Source organism: Phyllostomus hastatus, unplaced genomic scaffold (assembly GCF_019186645.2).
Source record: "Phyllostomus hastatus isolate PE091 unplaced genomic scaffold, TTU_PhHast_1.1 phas_contig_348, whole genome shotgun sequence".
In the NCBI taxonomy this organism is placed as follows: domain Eukaryota; kingdom Metazoa; phylum Chordata; class Mammalia; order Chiroptera; family Phyllostomidae; genus Phyllostomus; species Phyllostomus hastatus.
In genome coordinates, this window is record NW_025333860.1 from 7,786,299 (window position 1) to 7,805,822 (window position 19,524).

The following is a 19,524-nucleotide window of genomic DNA, read 5'->3' on the forward strand; positions in this document are numbered from 1 at the left end:
TGGGTCTAGTCATTAAGCTTTTGTTATTTATTTATAAGTAGGAGCATACTATAAATACTATCCTGTAATTTGCTCATTTCCTCAATAGATATGCTGGGACCATCTTTCCACATAAATATAAACAGACCTTACTCAATCTTGCTAATATCTACAAATATCCAATATAATGAATAGCCATACTTTATTAACTATTTAAGTCATTTACAGTTTTTTACTATTTGAAACAGTGCTGCAATGAACAATGCTTTTTTAAGCAGTCACTGAATGGGGACTCTTATTTTCTTGCAAGAGCAAGATTCTTTAAAATCCTTCAGCCACCAGTGAAATGGACAGGAAGAAAACTTTAGATGGGAGTCTTGTCATCAAAAATAAATACAGTTGCATGGAGCTACTCAACATCTGAAGCAGCCCAAGCCTATGTGGCTCAGCTGGCTGAAGGTCATCCCACGAACTGAAGGGTTGCCTGTTTGATTCCCAATCGGGGTACATGCCTAGGTTGTGGGTTCAGTTGGAGGTGCATATGGAAGGCAACCAATTGGTGTTTCTCACACTGATGTTTCTCACCCTCTCTTTCTCCCTTCCTCTCCCTTTCTCTAAAATCAAAAATAAAATAAAAGAGAAAAAAGATATCAATAAAACTAAAAATGGGAAGGCAGGGAGCTGAAACATTTTAACAACCATGTAATCATGGGTCACTCCATGGGCTGAGGCAGAGTAGGGCAGCAGTTCTGACCGCACGTTAGTGCAGGAAGCCATGGCTAAATGGGATCACATCTGATTCTGATGACATTCAGAATTATACTTGGTGACACAAAAGCTGAGTCTGAGGAGCAGGGTAGGCAGTGGTGGCAGAACAGGACCTTATTCCTACAGCTCCTTCATTCTGTTGAGAGCACTGCCTGTGCAGAACCACTAGATCTAGGTCTGGTTGAAGGTCTGGTTCAGGAGAATGGTCTCCTGGGTGCTGTCAAGAGAACCTGGTGATGCATTTCAGGAGCTTGCCAGGGGCAAAGTCCTTCAGGGCCTGGATGGTCAGCTTGTCCATAGGGCGAATCTTGTGGTAGTGGGCTGGGTCAGTGAAGGTAAGGGACAGCAGTCCCCGCTTCTTCAGATTGGTTTTGTAGATCCCAGCAGAGCTCACGTTGATGATGACCTGACCCCCAAGGTGGCAGGCCTCCAGAGCTACATGCTCCCAGCTCAAGCCCTCACTATAGTTCTCACCTCCAATCACCATCCACTGGATACCATGGTTCTTGTAGTAGCACGCTGTGTCAGGAAAAGGACCAATCTCCTGGGTGACAGCATTACACACAAACTTGGCCTTGCCATTTTCGATGTTGATGGCACCAATGAGCAGGCTGTTGATGTTGTCCAGGTGCCCACAGAACTTGAACCAGGAGGGACTTCCGGCCAAGATGGAGGCATAGGTGGGCGCACCATACCTCCACGCACAACCAAGATAGGGACAACAACAACTTAGAAACAGAATAACATCCAGAACTGACAGAAAATTGATCTGAATGGAAGTCAGACAACCAAGAAGTTGAAATAGACCTGTTCATCCACACCGGTAGGAGGGGCAGAGACGAGCAGCCAGGCAGGGGTCACAGTGTGGAGAGCAGAGAACGGTGGGATCGGGCACATAAGGCATCCGGGGCATGCAAGACCGAAGAAGGTGGACCCTGACTGCGAAGGCAGCAGCTGGCAGACCCCGGCCCAGGGGTGGCAACCGGCAACCAGCAGACTCAGTGAGGCAGTGATTGTAAAGCAAGGCAGTGTGTGCAACCCAAGATCTCAGCGCTGGGAAATCGAGCCTCAGAACACTGACTGAGGTCACCTGTGGGAGTTGAGGTGCACAGAGAGACACCCAGACTCACAGGTGAGGCCCTTGAAGGGTCCCAAGGCGTGCACAAGCCACCCACATGGGAACTGGCACCAGAAAGGCCCAGTTTGCTTGGGGGAAGCAGCAGAGGGGACTGAGGTCCCACAGAGAACAGAGCAACCACCATTGTTCCCTGTGACGTTGACCATACAACGTCACAACCCAGCAACTGGAGTGCCCTGCCCTGGTGAACACCTAAGGCTCTGCCCCCTTACTATAACAGGTGCAGCCACATAAAAAAAAGAGAGAGAGAGAGAGATGGCTCAAACAGAAGACCAAATCAAAGCCACAGAACCCATCATTTTAAGCGACCAAGAGATAGCCAACCTATCAGATGCACAGTTCAAAACACTGGTGATGAGGAAGCTCACAGAATTGGTTGATTTTGGTCGCAAATTAAATGAACAAATGCAGGCTACGATAAGAGAAATGAAGTAAAGTGCACAGGGAACCAATAGTGATGGGAAAAAACTGGGACTCAGGACAATAGAGTGGACCAAAAGGAAGATGGAAACAACCAAACAGGAAAGAATGGAGAAATAAGAATTCAAAAAAATGAGAAGAAGCTTAGAAACCTACAGGACATCTTTAAATGTTCCAACATCTGAATTATAGGGGTACCAGAAGGAGAAGAGAAGAGCAAGTGGAAAAGTTATTTGAAGAAATAATAAAGGAGAACTTCCCCATTCTGGCAAAGGAAATAGACTTTCAGGAAGTCCAAGAAGCTCAGAGAGTCCCAAAGAAGTTGGACCCAAGAAAGAACACACCAAGGCACATCATAATTACATTAGGCAAGGTAAAAATGAAGGAGAGAATCCTAGAAGCAGCAAGAGATAAGGAGACAGTAACCTACAAAGGAGTTCCCATCAGACTGTCAGCTGATTTCTCAAAAGAGACCTTACAGGCAAGAAGGGGCTGGAAAGAAGTCTTCCAAATCATGAAAGGCAAGGACCTACATCCCAGATTGGTCTATCCAGCAAAGCTCTCATTTAGAATGGAAGGGCAGATAAAGTGCTTCTCAGAGAAGGTCAAGTGAAAGGAGTTCATCATCACCAAGCCTTTATTTTATGAAATGTTAAAGTGACTTATCTAAGAAAAGAAGTTAAAAAGAAAAACATGTATAGTAAGATGTCAGCAAACTCACAATTATTAACTACCACACCTAAAACAAAACCAAAAGAAACTAAGCAAACAACTAGAACAGGAACAGAACCACAGAAAGGGAGATCACATGGAGGGTTAGCAACAGGGAAGTGGGAGGAGGAGAGAGGGGGAAAAGGTATGGAGAGTAAGTAGCATAGATGGTAGGTAGAAAATAGACAGGGGGAGGGCAAGAACAGTACAGGAAATGTAGCAGCTAAAGAACTTATGACACATGGACATGAACTAAAGGGGGGTAATGTGGGTGGGAGAGGGTGTGCAGGATGGAGGGGAATGAAGGGGGAGAAATGGGACAACTGTAATAGCATAATCAATAAAATGTATTAAAAAGAGAGAAAAGAAGAGAACTTGAGATGGAAGCTGACATGTGGTCAGTTGTACATTTCCCTTTGACCTTAATAAGGACTTGCAAATACCCCAGGTCTTTGTTATCCCACTAGTCAAAAGGCTCACGAAGCTGTAGATACTGGCTGGCCGGACTCAGATCCACCCACTGCCTACTACTGTCCCTGGAAGGGTGCTAGTAGGTGTCCTGCCCAGGGTTAAACTCCACACAGGGAAACTCATCCACATCCAGAGCCTCCACTTGAACTTCTTGCTATCGTTGCCTGTCAGGAAGTCAGTCTCTGGGCTGAACTTGATTGATGGTGTCAGCAATGGCCAAGGTTTTGACAGTCTCTGGGGATGTAATGAAGGCACAGGTCTCAGGGTTCATTCCACTGTGACCCATGATGTTCCTGTTGTGGGAGGTGAAAACTGTGTTCTTCTCCCCCTTCTTGATGTCCTTCTGTCCCACTGGCCAATGCAGGAGCCACAGGCATTGGCCAGGACAAACTGCCCACATCCCTCTACCCTGTGCATAGCCGTCCTGCTCAATGGTGGCAGAGTGTTGCTCAGGGCCTGGTGAGATGGTGAACTGGGACTTGCACTTAAGTTCATGAGCTAAAACCTGCTTGGTCACAGCTGCTGAGTATCTCATGTCCTCAATAGCAAGAGTTGGTGCCGCTGCAAATCAGACACACTCTGATGTCCAGTGGCGATCCTTCCTTCTCTGCCACAGTGCCCACATGTTCCACAGGGTGAGCCAGGACAGAGGTGAAGGGTCCACTGAGATGCAGCTTCAGCTCACTGAGGTTATTTCATTAGTTGGTCATAATGGCAGTCAGAGCCGGGCACCAAGCGATCCTTGATTTCATAAGCTAGGTTGCCAATGTCTGCCAGCCTGTCTTGCTCAGGTATTTCTTCGTTATGTGGTTGTAAGGAAAGACTGAAGTCACGGCCCCCATTTCTGCATCCATGTTGCAGACTATTGCCATGCCAGTGCAGGATATGGAGTCTATGCCTGGCCCATGGTACTCCATAATAGCACCCATGCCACCTTTCTCTGTGAGGATACCCACCACATTTAAGGTCACATCTTTGGGGGAAGCCCTACTAGAGACTGAGCCCATCAGCTTCACATCAATCACCCCGAGGCACTTCAGCTCCCAGGGGATACCATCCATGATGTCTAGGGCATCAGAACCCCAAATCCAATGTGGATGTCCCCAAGTCACCTCCACTGAGGGTATCAAATCAGTGCCAATCAGAAAAAACCCAGGGTATGCATAGTTTTCCAGAATGATCTGGTAAGTGATTCCAGAACCAGGGCACCAGAAGCCCTGGCACACCAAAGTTGGAATCTGTAATTATACACTTCTTAGTTTATGTCCTTGGCCCAACACAGATCTTTCTCACCTCCAAACTGGGCCTCAATCAGATGGTCACAGTGGATGGTGAACAGCATAGCCACCTTGGGCAGTCAGCAGTATGGCCATGTGGTCAGGCCACAGTCACAAGTACAACTTGCCCGGTTTGATCTCCTGATTGGCTGGACCATCCATGTGTCCATACACAATCTTCTCAGAGAGGGTCAGATGCCAATACAGCAGCAAGGTCACCAGGAGGCTGTAAGGTGTCATTTTGTGCACTGACAAATATGAGGTTATGTGCAATGAACAATCTTGAAGTATATCTTTGCACAACTCTACGAGTATTTACGAAGGAAAGATTTTCAGAAGTGTTTCGGTGTGCGTATTTTTAGTTCACAGGCCGGCACTCAATCCACTGAGATACACCAGCCAGGGCTTTCTGTGTGTACATTTTTAGTTTGACATATATTATCTAAATGACTTCCAAAGAAGCTATATCAATGTATAATTCCACCAGAAGCATTTAGAGTACTTATTTCCCCACTCCTATGCCACAAATTCAGAATGATAATACAGTACTTTTAAATTTTCCTAAATTGGTATCTTTTAACTTCATAAAATTTGGTTGGCTGTAACAGAATAAGCAAACTTTTACAATTAAACACAGAATAGTCAAACCCCCACCAAGAAAATAAAGAATCTAAAGTTGTATACATATACACACAAACACACACACAAACACTTCAAGATACAAAAAAACCCCCTCTAATTACAATAGCAAAAGTCATAAATAAATTCCAAAGTAAATTCACTCATTCAAATTTTATTTCTGTATGTTTGATACAGACTTTACTTCTATATAAACATGTACTTGAGGCAGATAGAAAACATAAAACTACCACTACCACTGGGCATATATTAACATCATTTTACAATTTTCATTCTGCTTTCTCTTAAAAGATAAAAATAAAAATTTACTAACTACCTCATTCATTCCTTCAGGGAACAAAAACTTGTAACATTATCATCAATTAGATTTTCCTACAACCAACCCTGAAGTACAAGACAATAAAAAACCACAAGGTCCTCTACCAAAAACAGCATTTCGAAGTTATGAAACAATAATTTTAGACAAAAATATTTAGTCAGAATTTTTAAAATAATTATTTCAAACAGAAAAGAAAACTTTGATTTCCACTTATATGTAATTCTGAAGTCAGCAAATCAAAAAATGTTATTAGGCAATAATGTGTATAACAAAATGATGTGTATAACAAAATGATCACTATGACAAAACCTATATATCTAATATCAAAGACATGATTAAGTACATGACACATATATGGTAGATTATACAAGTTTTCAAAAAATACTAAGGATTTGCTGTGATACAAATATAGTTTTATAGAAATATTAGGTAAAGGAAAAGGAGCTCCGCTGGTGTGGCTCAGGTGGTTGGAGCATCGTCCCACAGACCAAAAAGGTCGTGAGCTTGATTCCCAGGTAGGACATATGACTGGGCTGCAGTTCAGTCCCTGGTCGGGGCACATACAAGTGGCAACCAATTGATGTTTCTCTCTCACACCAATGTTTCTCTCCCTCTCTCTCCTCCTCCTTTCTCCTCTCTCTGAAAATCAATAAGGATTTCCTCAGATGAAGATAATAAAGGAAAAAAATCATCCATTGTGGTATTTATCATGAGAGAAGAAACTAGAGAAAAAGTTAAAATGACTCACTTCTAGATTGTGCAATTATAGATAATTTCATACTCTAAACTTTGATTTTTCCAAATTTTGAAACAAACATATTTCATAACTCCTAAAAATATAAATGTCAAGTTTATAGCTGTCAAATGGAGTAAGCTTTATTATATAGCCTATCCCTCCCAATGATTACAACCGAAAATCTTGGACAGAACACAAAAAAGCAACTATCTGAGGACTCTGAAAAATAGACAACAGCAGATAGATTGGGGAAGGAAGTCAAAACAAGTAATGATCCTTGATGGAAGTGAGTTTTAAGGGCTTTTTCCCTCTCCTCTTTCCCAAACTGAGAGAAAACAAGTCTCAACACTACGTAGTAGGAGCATGTAACAAAAACTGAGAGGACCAAGAAAAGGGGCCTCTGTAAGACAGAGTGTGGGTTTTTTCCCTCCAATCTGGCCCTAAGTCCAACCTCAAGTATAAGCTCCAGACAAAACCCTGGAGTGGCCCATGCACAGTACAAGGGAGGTGCCACGAGCATGCACAGCCCATGAAAACTGAGAACTGAGAAAAGGAACCACTGTGGTCAAAATGACAGGAGAGGAAGCCTATTATTTTTTTCTCTTTTCTCTCATTAGTTTCACCTCCAGGGCAGTCCCAGTCCCAGAAAGGATATAGCAATACAAGATGGAAAAAGGGAAGAGGGTGAAGTGTGCCTAAACTCTAAGACGGCCCTCGCTTTCTAGCTAGAACATGTCTCCTGATAGCTAAAAGATGTAAGGAAAGTCTCAGAGAGGAAAGAGCTAGAAAAAGGATCCCTGACACATCCCAAGTTCACATCTGTTTGGTAAACTCACACACACACACTCACTCACACACACACACACACACACACACACACACACCTGCACATGTAGGTAACAGAGCTATTATCTTTGACAGCTGAATTATGATATAATCTATCCCCCAAGTCCCAGACAAAACTGTGAGTTACATGCACAGTAGAACCTACCGTCATAACAAAGGCTTTGAAACCACTGACATTCAAACAACCACCCAGAGTGGGCAAGACAGAAGTTGCAGTTTAATCTACAGATTGACTGAGTGCCAAAACAAACAACATCATCAACCTACTCTAGAGGATTTTTATGGAACCCAGAGTCTCACAACACAATATTCCAAATGTTGAGGATAAAATCCAAAATATCTTGAAATAGGGTACAAAGAATCCGTACAATCTGATCTGTCCAGCTCAAAAAGAAAGTCAACAGATGTAAGCTTGAGACAATGTAGATGATAAAATTATCTGAAAGGATGCTAAATCAGATATTTTAATTATATGCCATGAGGTAAATGTTACCATTTTTGAAGACTGGAAACATGTATTTTCCAAGAGAAAAACAGAAAGTGTGAAAAATAATCAAATAAAAATTTTAGAAAGGACATACAATTTGGAGGGGGAACAACTCACTGGATGGGCTAAAGAGAAGAATGAAAATGACAGTCAGTGAACTTGAAGATAGATCAATAAAAATTATCCAATTTGAAGAACAGAGAAAAAAGATTGGGGAAAAAAGAAACAGTCTTAGGAACCTGAGAGAACACATCAAAAAGTGTAACATTTGTGCCACTGAAGTTCCAGAAAGAAAACAGAAAAGAAATGGCCCAGAAAATAGATTTGAAGGAGCTTCCCAAATTTGATGAAAGACAAACACATTCAAGAAGCTCAGCAAACTTCAAATACAACAAATGCAAAAACAACCATGCACACACAAATCATAATCATACTGTAAAAATCTTGAAATCAGCAAGAGGAAAAATACAAAGAAACAAACTGAATGCAGATTTTTTTATCAGAAACCATGAAGGCCAGAAGACAACAGAGTATCTTTAAAATGCTGAAAAAAAACTGCCACCCCAGAATTCTATATCCAGCAAAAATATCTTCACAGTATAAAGGCTAAATAAAGACATTCTCAGATAAAGAAAAACTAAGAATTCATCACCAGCAGACTTCCCCTGAAAAACACTAAAGAAAGTTCTTCAGGCGCTGGATGGTGTGGCTCAGTGGATCAAGTGCTGGTTTGCAAACTGAAAGGTTGCCAGTTGGATTCCCAGTCAGGGCACATGCCTGGGTATGTGGTCCAGGTCCCCAGTTGAAGGGGTATAAGAGGCAACCAATCAGTGTATCTCTCACACATCAGTGTTTCTCTCCTTTTATTTCTCCCTCCCTTCCCCTCTCTCTAAAAATAAATAAATTTTTAAAAAATGAAATAAAATAAAGGGAAAAGAGGGTAGAGATCTATGTGGTTGTAAGCCTTCTTCATTTTACTTTAAATAATAAAATATTAACTCTAAATTAAATGTAATCCCTAAATTAAATGTAATTCCTAGAGCAATCACTAAAAACTACAGACAAAAACAAAAAAAGAAATTAAATAAAATGTTAAATATGCAAATAAACCAAAAGGCAGGGAAAAAGAAACAGAAACAAACAAACAAAAAGAACAAAAGAAACAAATAATAAAATGTTAAACAGATATCCAAACACACCCAAAATTACATTTAGTGTAAATGGTTTTAACTCACCAATTCAAAACAGGTTGTCAGGTTGAGTAAAAAAACACAAGCCAAACACACACACACATCAGCAGTTACTGTCCACAAGAAACCCACATTATATATGATATAAATTGGTTAAAACAGAAAGGATGCAAAAAGATATATCAAATAAACACTGTAAAATGAAAGCTTGAGTTCCCATACTTGTATTTATGACAAAGTACTTCAGAACAAGGAAAATCACCAGAGATTAAGAGGTACATTACATAATGATAAAAAGGTCAATTCACCAAAACTGAATCCTAAAATCACCTAACAGGGCTTCAAAAAATGGTGTGAGAACTGAGGAGAAATAAATAAATCTGCAATTATGCTTGAAGACTCCAATACCTCCCTCTCAATAACCTATAAAACAAAATAGAAAACCAACAAGGATACACACTGAACACTATCAATAAATTTGACCTAATTTGACACTTGGAGAACACTCCACTCAACAACAACAGAATATGTATTCTTCTCAACTGCATGTGGATCACTGACCTAAAATAGACCATATCACAGGCCATAAAACAAACCTTAATAAATTCAAAATAATATAAAAAGGTATGCCATCATAGCATAAAAATATCAGAAAATCTCCAAATATCTGGAAATTAAGCAACATACTTCTTAATAACCCAAGGGTAAAAAAGAAAGTTTCAAAAAAAACTTAAAATATTTGAACCAAATGAAAATATACATCAATTAAAGCAGAACAGAAAAATTTATAGTATTAAATGTTTTTATTAGAAACAGTCTCAAATCATTGACCTCAGCTTCTACCTAAGAAATTTAAAAAAGAACAAATTAACCCCCAAACCAATGCAGAATAATAAAGAGCAGAACTCAAGAGTAGTACTTTGTATTTCCATATGAATTTTGAAATCAGTTTATCAATTCTAAATCTTGTCAGATTTATCTCTAGAAATTTTAGAAGAAATGAAAACCCATATTTACACAGAAATCTGTACGCTATTTATAGCAATTTTGGTTGCTATAATCACCAAAACTAGAAAAACCCAAGTATCCTTCAAGAGGTGAATGGATAAACCATCTGTGACACACAAATAAAATGGAATACTGCTCAGCTATGAAAGGAAAGGAACCATTATATATACAACAACAAAAAAGACTCTCAAATGCAATATACTATTAAAGAAGCTGACTCAAAAGGCTGTATATATGATTCCATTTATATGACCTTCTGAAAAAGTTAAAACTACAGTAACAGGACAAACCAATGGATGCCAGGCACTGAGGCTGAGGGGAAGGTTTAACTTCAAAGAGATAGCTCTAGGGAATGTTTTAGGGTGATGGACTATTCTGAATTTCAATTTTGGTAGTGGTTACACAACACCATACATTTGTCAAACTCAACTTTCAGCGTACATAATTTAAATAAATTTTAAAAATTAAGTATCATGCATATGATAATCACAGCACTACCTGAATAGTGCTACACCAGTCAGCCCTGACTGGTGTGACTCAGTGGGTTAGGCGAATCCCTATAAACTGAGGGGTCGCTGGCTGACTCCTGCTTAGGGCACATGCCTGAGTGGGAGCATGTGAGAGGCAACCGAAGGATTCTTCTCTAGCACACAGATGTTTCTCTCCCTCTCTTTCTTCCCCCCTCTAAAAGTAAATAAATAAAATCTTTTTTTTTTTAAGTATACATCTATGGCCTAAAATTTTATTTACATTGTAAAGAGTTATTCAAATTTTTAAACTTGCTAAATACCTCTTACATTAGATGTAGAAATTACTTTTAAATATTAAAGCAAGTACTATACTATAATACCAATTCATAGACTGAAAGGCAGCCTAATTAAGAAACTTTAAGATCACTCAGTCTATGTAGAATTACTGTCAGACCAGGACCAGTCAACCACACAAATGATAGTAAGAAGAATCTTTAGATAAATCCAACTTTAAGCAATGTTTACAAAATGCTACCTACGATGACATGAGATCCTTCCCTAATGGAAATAGAGATAAGCAACTTAAAACAAGAACAAAAAGTTTCATGAGGTTCCAAAGAGAAAGAATTTTCCTTGAGAACTGTAATAGTTTCTATACTATAACTACTATATACTTTTTCCAGACTATATCACTGAGACATGGGCCAAGATTTCAGAACAATTTACAATATAAAGAACTTTAACTTTTTAAAATAAAGGAAGATCTCCAGTGGCAATATTTTACTGAGTATAGTCTATAAATTTGGCACTTTATTAAAATCTAAAAATTTTAACTGAAAAAGATTAATAAATTTGGCTTCTTAAAGATAATAAATAAGCCCTGGCTGGTGTAGCTCAGTGGATTGAGCGTGGGCTGGGAACCAGTGTCCCAGGTTCGATTCCCAGCCAGGGTACATGACTGGGTTGCAGGCCATAACCCCCAGCAACCACACATTGATGTTTCTCTCCCTCTCTCTCTCTATCTCCCTCACTTCCCTCTCTAAAAATAAATAAATAATTAAAAAAAAGATAATAAATAACATCTTTTAGAATATTTATTCTATTATTGCCCCTCCTCTCAGCCTTGACGCTCCCCATACTGCTTAATTAAAAATAACTCCTGGCATAGTAGTTGAAAATTATGGCCTTTCCTCACGAAGAAAAAAAGAGTAAGTCAAATTCCATTATGTAGCCTTGCTTTCCTCCAATTAAAGTATACACACAAACTAAACAGCAATCCACTCAACAAATAACTACTGAATGCCGTTTTATGCCAAATACTATGCTAGTTGTTAGGGCACAGAATACAAAGATGAGTAAGTGCTGAGCTCTGAGGAACTCAAAGTTCTAATGACACAGCCAACAAGTATTCAAAGTATACATATATATTGATATAAAGTGGAAGTGTTTTGTTTTTTACATTTTTAAGGTGACAGACACTTTGGTAAACTTAATGAAACCTCACTGAAGCTCATTATCTATTGGCTCCCTAGAGTCATGGCCAGATAGCTCAGTTGGTTAGAGGATCATCCTGGTACACCAAGATTGTGGGTTTGGCCCCCCGATGAGGACACATATCAGAATCAACCAATGAATGCATAAATAAGTGGAACAACAAATTGATTTCTCTCTCTCTAAAACATTAAGCTTTTAAAAGCCCTGACAGAGAATGTTTCTCATCTTCCAGCACTTATCTCTGCTGTCCACTACAATGAAGCACACACTGAACACAGCTGTTGTCTATAGAAATTCACTTAACTTTTCAGGATATGTATTTGATATAATCAACATTCTCTAATCAGATAAGGGTAGCTATAGGGTTGATCAAAAAAAGTATTTCAATATCCTATTACTCTGCCATTGAGTAGAAGAAAACAAGAATCAATATGGAAAAGGCAAGTACATTAATGCAAAGGGGTAGAGAAAATACTTATTATGCTATCACTGTTTCTAACACAGATAATACAATGTTCTTTTGCCTGCATACTCCCCAACCATTTTCCTGATTCCAGAAATACCTTCTATAGGCATCTTAGGCATACTTGGAAAACAGGCACTATAGAGAACTTCTTCAATCTGTTCAGTATCTGGATATTAACTACTGTGTACGCCAGGCACCATGCTTAGCAATGGGAAAACAATAGTAGTAGTATGTGAGAATGCAGAAGGAAACTTTGAAGGTGTTTAAATTTTATCTATTAGGCAAAGAAGCAAAAAGATTTCATAGGCCTTGGCCTGGTAGGTCAGTTGGTTAGAGGGTCGTCCCAATATGCCAAGGTTGTGGGTTCAATCCTCAATCAGGGCACATACAGGAAGCACCCAATGAATGCATATAAGTGGAACAACGAATCAATGTTTCTCTCTCTCTCTCTCAAATCAGTAAATAAACATTTTAAATTAAAAAAAATGTTGTATAAGAGAGTGGTACAATCAAATCGATATTTTAAGACTGTAACTCTGGGTATAGTTAGCTTACAGGCAGGGATATCTATTCTGAAGGTACTAGCACTATCTGAGCATAATCATTTCCCCATACCAATTTTAGACATTATTCTTTTTAATTTCCTACTTCAGGGGAAAAATACATGTCATCAGACAGAAAGCCCTTCAACTTTTGTTGTTGTTGTTATTGATACTATTATACATTTACCCCACTTGCACCCACTTCCCTTCAATTTTTTACCATCAAACCTAAAACATCTGCATCTGACCTCTCTACCTTCCCAGTTTTATAAGGAACACACTACCCAAAACTTATCTCTCCACCAAGGGAACAGAACTTTGCTACACAATGTGGGATTTTCTAACCAATAGCTTCGGCCTTATCTGGGAGCACATTAGGAATTCAGAATATCCAGCACCACACCAAACCAACTGAATCACCATTTGCAGCTTAACAAAATCCCCAGGTGATGCAGATTTTGCACATTAAAAGTTTTAAAAGTACTGCTCCTGACAAGAGCCAATTCTCTTCCATCACTCAAAATCCTTACACTGTGGATAATCCATTCTCTCTCCTATCCCACACCCCCATTCCAACCCAACTTCTCAAGTTTTCCCACACTCTACCTCCAAGTCTTCACTTCCTACTTACTCCTGAATCCATTCAAATCTGCCCCTCATTACCACTTCACTTGAGCCCTCATTAAGATCAGTTACCTTGAGAATGTTGCTAAATCCAAAGGACACCTCTTAGTCTTCACCCTACTTGACCTCTCTCCCCATACTCAACACATTTGTCCTTTCTCTTCTTGAATTACTTTCTTTCCTGTGTTGACATGTAAACTAATGACACAAAAGCAATGGTGGATAAAAGTGTTGGTGCTTTAGCATGAATCAAGGCAGCAGCACTGAACTGTACAACTTAATAGTCTGTACTACCAAGTTCTAGCATGTAAATTTTTAAAAAAAATGTTTAAACAGAATAACCTTGATGGAGCAAAAAAAAAAAATCATTAATTTTACCAATCTCAAGCCTTGAGTATATCTTTTTAATATTCTACTTAAGGAAATGAGAAGTAAGTATAAAGCACTTCTGCAGGCCAAAGGTTGATGGTTATGTCAAGGAAAAGTACTTATACAACCTAACTAGCCACTTTCTTCATCAAAACCATTTTTACTTAAAAGAACTTCAGACAAACTGTGATTCAGACTTGGATATCCAAGAAACATTTTCTCAAAAATTAACTAAGTAAACCTTCCACTTCAAAGGAAATAACTGGACAGTATTTGCTGCCACTGATAACATTCAAGTGTTCAAGCAAAAAATTACAATTTTGGAAAACTTGTGTCTGCCATCATGAGCAGTGACAGCCTCCGAATGTTTAAAGATTGAGATGAAATCAGTAGTCATATTAGTAAATGTGTTTTTGATACTGTAAAATGACATGTCAATTTAGAATATTCCTATAACTCAGTAAACCTGTATTTTTCACATGACCAGTATATGATTTTACTAACTTAAACATGGTTTTAAAATCCATTCAAAGCAGAAGACAGACCAACAGATTTTAATGTAACAATACGAAAAGTTCATTGATGTGATTTCAGAATCCACATTCTAACCCTTAAGTTTAGGTATGGTATTGTATCAAATGAGAATACCCTCTGATGTTAATGTAGAAAAATCATTACATTTCTCCCTTTTCCTACTATGGAGGATTTTTTTTCATATATTTCAATCAAAACACCATAATGCAACAGACTAAATGCAGAAGCAGATATGAGAATCCAGCCAAATCCAAACTCATGATCTCAGCCCCTCACAGCATGGTCCTCTTCCAGTATTTTCTCCCCTGAATGGCATCATCATCCACTGTAACCTCAGTCATCCATGATACCTCCCCATTTCTTATTCTCACATCCATTCATGCAACAAGTCTCATTTTAAGTCCTAAAAGTGTCTCAAATACATGCACTTCTTTCTACTTCTACCACAACAATCTTCTCACTGGAGCATAACCTACCAAGTCTACAAACATTTGTTAAGAACTATTCTCCATAAAGCAAGTAATGTTTTCAAAAAAATTAATCATAGTCACTCTTTCACTTCACTTCAATGCCTTCCCATTGCTCCTAAGATAAAACCAAAACCTTTCCTTATCATACACAAAAGACTCCATCTGATCTTGACCCTACCTCAACTCAGCTCTCTAGCAACTTTTCCTTGTTCCAGGCACATTAGCTTTCTTCACGTTCCTGAATCATGCCATGCTTAATCCCATCTCAAACTCTTCATACATTGCCTTCCCTTTGAACACTCTTCTACTCTACCTTTTCGTACTTCCTCTCACAATCTCTTATCCTTCACATCTGTAGGAAAAACCACTTACTAAAGAAAGCCATTCTAACCATCCTCATCCCTCCAGGCCATGTCCCTACTAAATGCTGTCACAGAACCCCAAACTTTCCTTCATGGCACTCATCACAATTTACAATCACAATTTTACCATTACTTAATATCTGTCTTCCCTATTAGACTACTGTACACCATAAGGAAAGAGACTGTATCTGTTTCGGTCATCACCCTATCTCTAGTCTGATATGAAATAAGAAGACAATTAAAAAAGGTAAAAAAGCCTTGTCCTGTTGTATATTTATCCTTTACTGTAAATATACAACAGGAGGTTTTTATCACTGGATTCAACAACTTTGGAACCCAGATTGAAAACAATCTTCCTTGGAGTATCTCTCAAAGGATATACACTAAGAAAATGATTAATGGTGGTTGGTTCTAGAGAGAACTAATTAGCCAGCATACAAGAAAGGGAGAGACTGACTTTTTCACTGTATATCCTTTTGTGCTCTTGTAATTAGGTAAAATTATTACTTCTTAAATATAGCAAGCCTTTTAGTACCTAAAAGCACTATACTTAATACTCCATTTTCTAGATTATCAGGGGAGATGTTACATTTTTCCCAGAAGAAAATACTTTAAATTATATTATCTGAATATTTAGTAACAGGATCCACAAATGCCCAGGGTTTGTTTATCTACTTATGACAATATATATGATCATCATCTATTTTACTGTGAATGCAAAAGTACTCATTTTTGCCCTGGCCCGGTGGCTCAGTTGCTTGGAGCATCATCCCATACACCATAAGTTTGCAGGTTTGATCCCTGTTTGGGGTGTAAGCAGGAGGCAACCAATTGATGTTTCTCTCTCTTTCATCAATGAACATTTCTTCAGGTGAGAATTTTTTTTTAAAAGTACTCATTTTTAACATTAAATTTAACTCAATGACATATCAGAAATGAAAGCAAAACTAATGTCAAACCTGAATTTTATTTTCTAGAGGACTACCTTAGGTTCAGGCATTAATACGAAGCATCTCAGCCTCACAGAAAATGTATGTCTTAACTTCAAAAAGACTAGCAAGTCCTGCTCAGGCAGCTTTGTCATTTACAGCATCGTCCCAACACGCCGAGGTTGTGGGTTACATCCCCAGTCAGGGCACACAGGAGAACCAACCAATGGACACAAAAGTGAAACAAACCAATGTTTCGCACTCTCTCTCTCTCAAACATCAATTAAAAAAAAAAAAGACTAGGGAAACTGGTACAAAAAAATGGAGAGCCATGTATAATACTAAGTTAAAGGAAAAGAAACACAATTAATTATTATGTGAAAAGACCTGTGCTGGGGATTTCACAGGTATTATCCCACTGAATCTTCACAAAAACCTGTGCCCACAAAAACCTGTGCCCAAGTCTATCCCGTTACGAAATTTCTACCATACCATTTGCCTTTCCTGACTAAAAAGACATAAAACTATTAATACAAGCTAATCAGGCAAAATCGTATCTGAACATACTGACTAGATAACTTTTGTTTTACTTGACATAACTAAGGACTATTTGCTACTATCTTATGAAATCGAGTTGGTATGGAGATTTTCACCAAAATTCAAAATAAACACATCATCTTGTTTTTCCCCTGATATGTTTGTTGGGTGTTTCAAAGAATTTAAAAAGACTCTACAAAATCAATCATAGTTTCATGGAATGAAGTCCCAAAACATAGTTCTAAATTAGGCATTTAATAATGACGACATTTAATAGTCCACTTTTCTTGAAACACTTTTCACATATATTTTTTCCTTTGCTTCTCACAGGAAGCCTACGAAAAATAAGATTACTCTCATTTCAGAGGTAGAAAGTAAGGCTCTGAGAAGCTGAGTTACATAGGTGTCCAAAAATCTGAACTCAGGTCTGTCTGATGCCACAGCACATTCTTTCCATCACACCAAGCTACTGCTCTGGTTTAAAGGAATCCCAAGACAATTTTCCTTGTGAAGATAAGCACATATGACTGGAGAACAAAGAAAGCAAACTAAAGCTTAGAAAAAAGTCAAAAATTTAATCAAATGTCTATTTTTTGATAGACAAATTATTGGTATGCTACATGAAACAGGGTTGAACATTCCAATTTGAATACTCTTGTATCTTAGTAAATAAAAATATAAATCTCATCTGACTTTAATATCCCCTTTTTAAAAATTACATCACATCAGCCCTGACTGGTATGGCTCAGTGGACTGATCACCGGCCTGAAAACCAAGGGGTCGCAGGTTTGATTCCCAGACAGGGCACATGCCTGGATTGCAGGCAGGGTCCCTGGCAAATGGCATGCAGAGGCGACCACACATTGATGTTTCTCTCCCATCCTTTCTCTCTACTTTCTCCTCTCTCTAAAAATAAGTAAATGAAATCTTTTTTTAAATTACAACACATCAAATATGAATAAAGCCTACAAGGGAAAGTGTAAATAATGATATTAAGATGGTAGGTAAAGATGAGTTTTACATTTTAAAAATTTCCTTTAAAATTTTTAATATAGTAACACTTTTATTTAATGCCACTACAAATACCTCTACTATATTTTAGTACTTACTGGAGATATGAAATGACAATGGATTTTATTGGCAAATATGACTTACTTTTTAAAATACCAAAAGTAATTCTCAAGTTAATGGAGGCCCTCTAATGAAATTCATGACTACTCAAAAATCTGTCACTTCTCTATGAATCCTACTAAAACAAGTATCAATGGAGGGACTAAATCATGATATACTCAAATTTTGTTACTACAAAAGCTAGTTGAAATTAATGAGCCATTAACAGATTATGATTCAGAAATTTTGTATGTAAGGATTTTTACTATAATAGTTCACTGTTTTAATGAGACTGACAGTTAAGAATTATTATTTATTTATTAATTCATCTTCAGTAATTTCTCATTCAAAAATGAAGACAATTAAAACTATTTTATCAATTTAGTGGGTAATATAGCCTTTATTCCCACCTCAAAGAAATTAAGATTATGCCAAATCTTATGTCAACATCTCAAACATTCTACTATCTACCTCAAAATGGTATTAATACAAGTATCTGAGTTTTCATTTGCTTATTATTGGAATTCAAAATTGTAAATAGCATATAAAATAAACAGTAAAAAACAAGGGTGTTCAGCATTCAGAAGAATGGTTACTGGGCAAGTATCACATAAGTGGAAAAACCTGGCATTAATGGCTAATCTAGTAATGAATTCTTTTACATTTTTGCACAAATTCTACATTTTAAACTCTGAATAAAATCGTTTAAACTCTCCAAACTTCAAAATCTGTTTCTACTATTCCAAAAAGTATGTCATATGGGTAGCATCCAATTCACACACTCCAATGTGAAATTTACAAGCTGACTTCCTATACAAAATTAGGATATTAAGACTTTAATACCTATGAAAAAATGGGCAGTTATAAATATGTTCAGTATCATCTATATTTTCACATCAATTTCAAGTCAATTTCTTGGTACAGTAGCTACATTTGAAGATAAGTATCTGTATTTTCCCAGTTAATAAGATATTTTGAAAATGAATTAACCAAGCCATGGGTTAAAATTGTATTCCTACTAATCCCTGTTAATTCAACAAACACATACTTGCGTCAGCACAATTATCATTACTCAACTTCACAGCAAAGTGTAAGGCAAAACTGCAGAAACATTTTAAAAGATAGTTCAAAGAGCTCTAAAGAAAATTCTACACAAACTGAAGTCAGCAAATGGTTGAAAACAGATGTCACTACAGTAATCCCAAAGGAAGATGATGAAGTGGTGTACTTACGTTTCAAAACAACGATCCACGTTGTCAGACATCAAAAGCAGCATGCATAGCTGTTCAAGGGCTATTAGTTGCATGTCCCTTTCATCTCCCTGTCCCATCTGTAGCCATTCCAGCAATGTATCTGGATCCACATCTGCCATGTTTTTTCAAAAGCCTCTTTGCTTAAAAAAGTAAAGGGAAAAAAATTCCTTTAAATGTCCAGGACTGATCAGCTTGGGTTTAAATTTTTTTCACATAAGCTGGAAACCAATTTTCGTGGTGTCCTACAAATTAAAAAAGACTCGTAAGTATATTTCTGGGTATAGGGCTTAATGCAGTTTTTCAACAGTCCTTATTCCTCGAGTTTAATGTTCACATATCATACTAAATAAAAACCAGTTTTTCACAAGAGTGTAA

The 19,524-nt window shown here is 38.0% G+C and overlaps 1 protein-coding gene and 1 pseudogene across 6 annotated transcripts in view; both read right to left on the reverse strand.

Annotated features, from left to right (window-relative positions):
- HECTD1 (HECT domain E3 ubiquitin protein ligase 1) overlaps window positions 1-19,524 on the reverse strand; it is an 89,178-nt gene that overhangs the window by 68,177 nt on the left and 1,477 nt on the right. For 5 of the 6 annotated variants that reach the window (XM_045841248.1, XM_045841250.1, XM_045841251.1 and 2 more), the window contains exon 2: window positions 19,129-19,391. In XM_045841248.1, coding sequence (XP_045697204.1) covers window positions 19,129-19,268 — 140 coding nt within the window. In that variant the 5' untranslated portion in view covers window positions 19,269-19,391. The remainder of the gene's footprint in view (window positions 1-19,128; window positions 19,392-19,524) is intronic. The other variant, XM_045841247.1, reaches the window with a different exon arrangement.
- Window positions 868-5,004, reverse strand: LOC123820379 (annotated as a pseudogene).